This window comes from Oncorhynchus clarkii, chromosome 26, assembly GCF_045791955.1.
Source record: "Oncorhynchus clarkii lewisi isolate Uvic-CL-2024 chromosome 26, UVic_Ocla_1.0, whole genome shotgun sequence".
NCBI lineage: Eukaryota > Metazoa > Chordata > Actinopteri > Salmoniformes > Salmonidae > Oncorhynchus > Oncorhynchus clarkii.
This window is the reverse complement of record NC_092172.1, coordinates 13,235,331-13,242,266: the sequence shown is the minus strand read 5'-3', so window position 1 is coordinate 13,242,266 and position 6,936 is coordinate 13,235,331. Positions and strand designations below refer to the sequence as shown.

General features: G+C 42.9%; 1 protein-coding gene across 1 annotated transcript; it reads right to left on the bottom strand.

Moving 5' to 3' along the window:
* Window positions 1–4,116: 4,116 nt before the first annotated feature.
* On the bottom strand, window positions 4,117–6,547 carry LOC139384893 (sulfotransferase 2B1-like). The gene is made up of 6 exons (XM_071129793.1): window positions 6,277–6,547; window positions 5,721–5,929; window positions 5,487–5,613; window positions 5,294–5,391; window positions 4,601–4,781; window positions 4,117–4,446 (listed from the first exon to the last, which is right to left on the bottom strand). The coding sequence occupies exons 1-6, from the start codon at window positions 6,413–6,415 to the stop codon at window positions 4,322–4,324; spliced, it is 879 nt and encodes a 292-aa protein (XP_070985894.1). The 5' UTR covers window positions 6,416–6,547; the 3' UTR covers window positions 4,117–4,321.
* Window positions 6,548–6,936: the final 389 nt, after the last annotated feature.

Sequence of the window (6,936 nt, the reverse complement as noted above, 5' to 3'; positions counted from 1 at the left end):
TAATGATGTGCAAGTAGAGATACTGGGGTGCAAAAGAGCAAGAGGGTAAGTAATAATATGGGGATGAGGTAGTCGGGTGTGCTATTTACAGATTGGCTGTGTACAGGTACAGTGATCGGTAAGCTGCTCAGACAGCTGATGCTTAAAGTTAGAGAGGGAGATATAAGACTCCAGCTTCAGTGATTTTTGCAATTTGTTCCAGTCATTGGCAGCAGAGAACTGGAAGGAAAGGCGCCCAAAGGCAGTGTTGGCTTTGGGGATGACCAGTGAAATATACCTGCTGGAGCGCGTGCTATGGGTGGGTGTTGCTATGGTGACCAGTGAGCAAAGACTTATAGATGACCTGGAGCCAGTGGGTTTGGCGACGAATATGTAGTGAGGACCAGCCAACGAGAGCATACAGGTCGCAGTGGTGGGTAGTATATGGGGCTTTGGTTACAAAACGGATGGCACTGTGATAGACCACATCCAGTTTGCTGAGTAGAGTGTTGGGAGCTATTTTGTAAATTATATCCCCGAAGTCAAGGATCGGGAGGATAGTCAGTTTTACGAGGGTATGTTAGTCAGCATGAGTGAAGGATGCTTTGTTGCGAAATAGGAAGCCGATTCTGAATTTAATTTTGGATTGGAGATGCTTAATGTGAGTATGGAAGGAGAGTTTATAGTCTAACCAGACACCTATGTATTTGTAGTTGTCCACATATTCTAGGTCAGAACCGTCCAGAGTAGTGATGCTAGTCTGGCGGGTGGGTGTGGGCAGCGATCGGTTGAAGAGCATGCATTTAGTTTTACTAGCATTTAAAAGCAGTTGGAGGCCATGGAAGGAGAGTTGTATGGCGTTGAAGCTCGATCGGAGGTTTGTTAGCACAGTGTCCAAAGAAGTGCCAGATGCATACAGAATGGTGTCGCCTGCGTAGAGGTGGATCAGAGAATCACCAGCAGCAAGAGCGACATCATTGATATATACAGAGAAAAGAGTCGGCCTGAAAGAGTCGGCACCCCCATAGAGACTGACAGAGGTCCAGACAACAGGCCCTCCGATTTGACACACTAAACTCTATCTGAGAAGTAGTTGGTGAATCTGTCACATCGTTTTCCATTAACCTTACTGATGGAAGTACAGTACATAGCTATGAGCTATATATGGGAAATCCAGGTTGTTCAGAGTCAAGCTATGTGACTTTTTATGTACACGTCAGCCTTTCTGGAGTTAATATATGAGCCCTTCTGCTTGATGCACTGCCACACACTGGGAGGTTTTCTAGTGTGTCAATGTCAGGGAGTTCAATGTGTCCCTCTCGGATCCCATCAGCAGGCTAATGAGAGGGACAGGCTGACAGCGCTAGCTAGGGAGGAGACATGGTTTGTTCATCTAGCTATTGCAGCACAAGCCAAGATGGAGAAGAAACTTCACTCTCATTCAGTTACAGTTTTTCTCAGTTGCTAAAACACTAAAACCCATTGGCTGAACAAAGTTCTCAGTTGCCTGGACTCATTTAGCTAATTATGCAGTCTGTTGTCAATACCTTAAACCATTTCACATGGTAAAACACAATTTGCAGATCTCACTTAGACTTTTCAGCAAAACTCTAAACACATTCTCATTCTCAAAACACATTCTGCACTCTAATGCACATGTCATCCATACTGGTAAACACAAGTGGCAACAATCAAATACAAATAGAGAACATATGTCATTGATTGAACACAACCACTCAAAATTGATTTAACCTGTTTCAAATGATGCGACACAACCAATATAAGCCAGTTCAGAGAGCAAACAGGTTGTTGAAGGTGGGAAGGAGAAAGTCTGAGAATGGATAGGAGAAACAATGTGAGAGGACGAGGACGAGGGTGTATGCGAGGTGGGCGACGAAGAGGAAGAGGAGGAGGAGGGAAAGAAAGAGGAAGAGGAGGACAAAGAGGAAGAGGAAGACAAAGAGTGGAAATATCTGATGAAATTCGAGCAACAGTTATAGACCATGTTCTTGTCCATGGACTGATAATGAGGGAAGCAGGACTTAGAGTGCAACCCAATTTGAGCCGATTTTCTGTGTCCACCATAGTAAGGACATTCAGAGAAGAGAACAGGTACAGTATACTACTGTATTTTTGTAATTGCAAATTTACTGTACTACACTATATGCAGCTGTTTCAATAGACATTTGTAAAGTTAATCACTCTATGTATTGTACTGCATGAATATGTTTTGTAACTGCACAACTACTTTTTGTAGAATTGCAAGGCTGCCACATGCAGGTGGAAGGACAGCTATATTCACTAGGGAGCAAGAGGCCGTTATAGTTGGCATGGTCCTTCAAGATAATGCAATACGACTCAGAGAAATCCAGGAACGAGTGATACAAGACAACACACACTTCCAGGAAATCGACAGTGTGAGCATTTCCACAATTGACCGTGTCCTCCATCGTAACAGGATGCGAATGAAACAAGTATACAGAGTACCTTTTGAGCGCAACTCACCAAGGGTGAAAGAACTGCGAGCTCAGTCTGTGCAAGTAAGTGTACATTGAGAAACATTTACTGTAATCCAGATTGTCTACAGTACTAACACATACTATGTGAATGACATTACTCTTCAGTACATACAATGTATGTGAATCAGAAGCCTAATTGTACTTTACAGTATAGCACTGTCTCTGAACGACTAACAAAATCCTACATACAGTATATTGTATTTCTACACAGACAATATTTGACTTGGAATCCTTGGACAGACCCCATGAGTTCATCTTTGTCGATGAAGCAGGCTTTAATCTAACAAAGAGGAGAAGGAGAGGCCGAAACATGATTGGACAGTGAGCCATTGTTGAAGTCCCTGGTCAACGAGGTGGCAATGTCACAATCTGTGCTGCAATCAGCAACCATGGTGTTCTACATCACCATGTTACACTCGAGCCATATAACACCCAGCACCTTCTAAGATTTATTGCCAATCTAAGAGATATTTTATTTGAGCAGCAGGTTCAAGAGCAGCAGGGTCAAGAGCTAAATGAGAATCCTATTCCCACCTATGTGATAGTGTGGGACAATGTCAGTTGCCACCGAACTGCTCAGGTAAGGGAATGGTTTAACAGCAATGGGCAGTTTATGAAATAGTACCTCCCTCCATACTCGCCTTTCCTGAATCCGATTGAGGAGTTTTTCTCCTCTTGGAGATGGAAAGTGTATGATAGACAACCCTACACCAGAGTGAACCTGCTGCAAGCCATGGATTTATCCTGTGGTGATATAGGTGAGGAATCATGTCAGGGCTGGATACGACACACAAGAGGCTTCTTCCCCCGTTGCCTCAGGAGGGACAATATTGCTTGTGATGTCGACGAAGTGCTCTGGCCTGACCCAGCCCAAAGACAAGAAGAAGCACATTGATCACATGTTTACTCCTTTGTTTTTGTCCCTTTTAGTATTGTATACTGTAGTACAGTGCATTGTAGGCTGTATACTGTACAATGGACACATTGTATGGCCCTGAACATTGTGCTTTCCATTTATTAACAGTACTGACTGCTCAATAGATTTTGACTGGTTGAAGGTTCACATCAACAAACAACAAGATTTACAGCATCACAGAGACAAAGGACAAGTGTGTGAGATGCAGGGTACAGTACTGTAAAAATAGGGGAACAAGGAGGAGGAAGAACAAAAAACTAAATTGCAAAGAGCAAAGCAGAGTAGTAATTTCTGATCAAATTTGAGCTACTATGATAGAACATGTTTTCATTCGTTTTCATTCATCGGAAAAATATGAATTTTTTTTAGATTAAAGATTTACTTCTCCCTGAGAATTGTATGTTTTGAACAATGTGTTTTCTATTTTTGGTGTATTGTTTACTGACTGCTTGAGAGTGTACATCATTTTAATAACTTTGTTTATGATTTGAGAGCAGTGTTTGATTTTGAACATAGGTAAAACTGTTTTGAGGCGAAAGTTTCACTTTGCGAGAGGAGTCAGAGGTGTTTAATGTTTTCAGGAAATGGAGCAAGGTTTCAGAAATTGTGTTTTAGCAATTGAGAAAAACTGTAACTGGAACACTTAGATTTCTTTAGAGGTGGAAAAACCCAACAACAACAACAAATAGGTCACACACAATATTTGTTTATATTAGCATATCAATGTTATTATATTATTTTACTATATTAGCTTATGTACATTACATTTACATTCACAAAAACACAGAGAACATCAGTGGGAGAATACCAGGACTTGTATGAAGCGTATCCATCAATCTCCGGCGGCATGGAGGATAAGGGCCCTCCCCTGATCCCCAGAGGCCTGTCCTCCTACTCCTCCTCCCCCTCAGGACTCAGGAGGACACTCCCACAGAAAGGTCAGAGGACAGTCTTGCATCTGGTAGCTGTAGACGGTGTCGAATAGACAAATCTGGTCCTCTGTGAAAGTGTTTCTCCAGTCACCGATTTTACCTGCAAACAGAACAAGGTCTTCATTATTATGGCCCATCTCTCTCCACAGCACTGTGAGTGCAGGGGAGGCCTATGGTACTGTTCTATCCTTCTGGCACTGACTGAAACATATCTCTAGTCAGGATTGTACTACTGTTGAGCAAGGGAGCCCCACCTTTCCTCATGAATTTGCCTTTGCTGTGGTCCATGATCTCCTGTGGGACCAGGGTGTAGTTCACCATGGCGTTGTCTCTCATGCTGCTAAAGCTGCAGTGTCTCAGGGAGCTGGTTAACTCCTCGCCCGCTAGGGGGCACTGCAGGAAAGCGCTGATCTTCTCCATCGAGCCTCGCAGGTCCTGAGAAAAGTCAATGCTCTTATTATAGATACGGACAAAGAGGGTTGTTTTCACAAGAGGCTAAATTGATCTTCTATGTCTAGTCTATCAACAACATTTGTGGCATACTAAGAGATCAAACGCTCATTAGGTCAGATACAGTGAATACCTGTAATGCAAGCAAAATCCTAAAACAATGTTCATGTGGTATTTTATGTGCACCTGTTCTCCAAGAATAAATCATGATGTCACTTAAAATAGCATCTCACAAAGGTCTATTTATAATCTATGACTAATATTTTCATGTCTGAAGGACAGCCTATTTCTGTAGTTAACACAATCTCAGAGAATCATGAGACTGTAATACAACTGCTGTGATACAAGTGTTGTGTTTTTATGCCCTTAACTGGACATGTCTACAATAAGGTTAGGGGTGACACAACTGCCATGGGGAAGAGAGAATGTAATGGGGTGTTTGCAATGCATGACAACCACAATAAATAGCAGACAGTAATAGAGAAGAGTTCTCCTACCAGCCACATATCCTCATAAGAGACATAAAGAACATTTGCCAAGACTTCAGCTTGTTTCGTCCAGCCTTTCACATGATCGAACCAGGACCCATAACTCACTGTAAAAAGGGTAAACGTTGGATTAGATCTGACTGTTAACAAGAGGATTAAATCCCAGAAATGCTCGAGGTACAAATCATTAGTGTCAACTCACCTGATCCCTCCAGAAAACTATCCAGAAACTCATCAAATGAGTTGGGTTCTGGGAGGAATTTGGCCATTTTATGGAAGTGGTAATATGACACAACAACATCTTTGGGGTTTCTGGCAACATAGATGACCTAAGAGACGGGGTGGAGATATATATTATTTCCATAGAGTTGCTTTACAAAAAAAGGAAATGTCTCACAGCATTGAGAATAGTTTCTTCAACATAACCACATCCTACCTTAGCTTTGGAGCCCTGGAGGGCAGAGGCCAGCAGGTTGTAGGGCAGGTGAGTGGTAATGATTCGGGGCCCTTGGGGGGCCCCTAGCACCTTTGCACTGTAATACTGTTCCAACCAGGGGGCTCGGGCCCAGTTGGGAACAGTTTTGGAGAGTTGTGGGTCCCCTCTGTTTTTCACAAGAGTGACAATCTCCTGCATCCAGGTAGTCCCTTTAACCAGAGATCACAGAGGGAAAGAAAGAAGAGTTAAAGAGAGAGAACTGTACACCTAATACATCTGTCTTCATTGAATCCCTGCCTAAACCACTACTTCCATAAAGTTAGGCTGTCTGAGAGAAGTGGATCTTGAAAACAATGAATCAATGACAAGCAAAACCAACCGTGACAATACAATAACTTACTGTAGTCTGTACATATACAGTTATTAAAAACCTGACCGTTTTCTTCAACTGCAAAGTATGTGAAAGAGGGAGAAGGACTATAGTTGGCTAGTGTTGCAGCATGTCTAATGTGTTGTGACACAGAGCAGAGGTGTGACAGAGCTGTCCTGTCCTTACCTGATTTGGGGTAGGTGGCGATGACGGTGTCCCTGTCCTGGAACTTGAAGTGGCAGGCATAGTTCAGGGAGTCCTGGGTGTGAATGTGCCCAGGGAATGAGATTTGATGGAAGGTCTCTGTCACGTCCAGCCTGGCCATGTCTGTCTGTCTGCCTGCCTGTCGGCTTGTCCACTTAACTGCCTGTCTGCCTTTTGGTCTGCCTGTGCCTGTCTCTCTGTCTGTTTGTCTGACTGACTATCTGTGAGGAAGTATGAGATGATCTGGCTTGCTACGGACCTTAAATAGCGAAGCAGTAAGATACAACAGGAACTGTAAGAGGAACTCTAAAGCTGAGTGGGTGTGGCCGTAGAAACCGTTTAATGTTGTCTGGATGGTGGGGGTTTTCCCAGGAGGAAATGTACTGTATGGTACATACTGTAGCCATGGGAATTACCACTTGTATAGAGATCATTTTCTTTTGTACAGATGAAGTTGGGGCTGAGTAAAATGATCCGCACTGCCTGTACATAAAAATTGTCTCTGAGCCTGTTGGTCTGGGTCGCAAAGCTGGAATCGTTAGTTGATACATCCATTTTTTGACTTATAAATTAATGATATATACTCATTGATGCTTAAGGAATGTAACTTTATAAATGCCTCACGAGCTTAGTTAACCTGTC

What these genes read in the sequence shown, in the direction of transcription:
- LOC139384893 (XM_071129793.1), bottom strand. Translation starts at nt 6,415, where the DNA reads ATGGCCAGGCTGGACGTGACAGAGACCTTCCATCAAATCTCATTCCCT. An exon ending in TCCAGGGCTCCAAAGCTAAG is followed by an intron (nt 5,614 to 5,720) that starts GTAGGATGTGGT and finishes CCCGTCTCTTAG; the next exon opens with GTCATCTATGTTGCCAGAAA. An exon ending in CTTATGAGGATATGTGGCTG is followed by an intron (nt 4,782 to 5,293) that starts GTAGGAGAACTC and finishes GACTTTTCTCAG; the next exon opens with GACCTGCGAGGCTCGATGGA.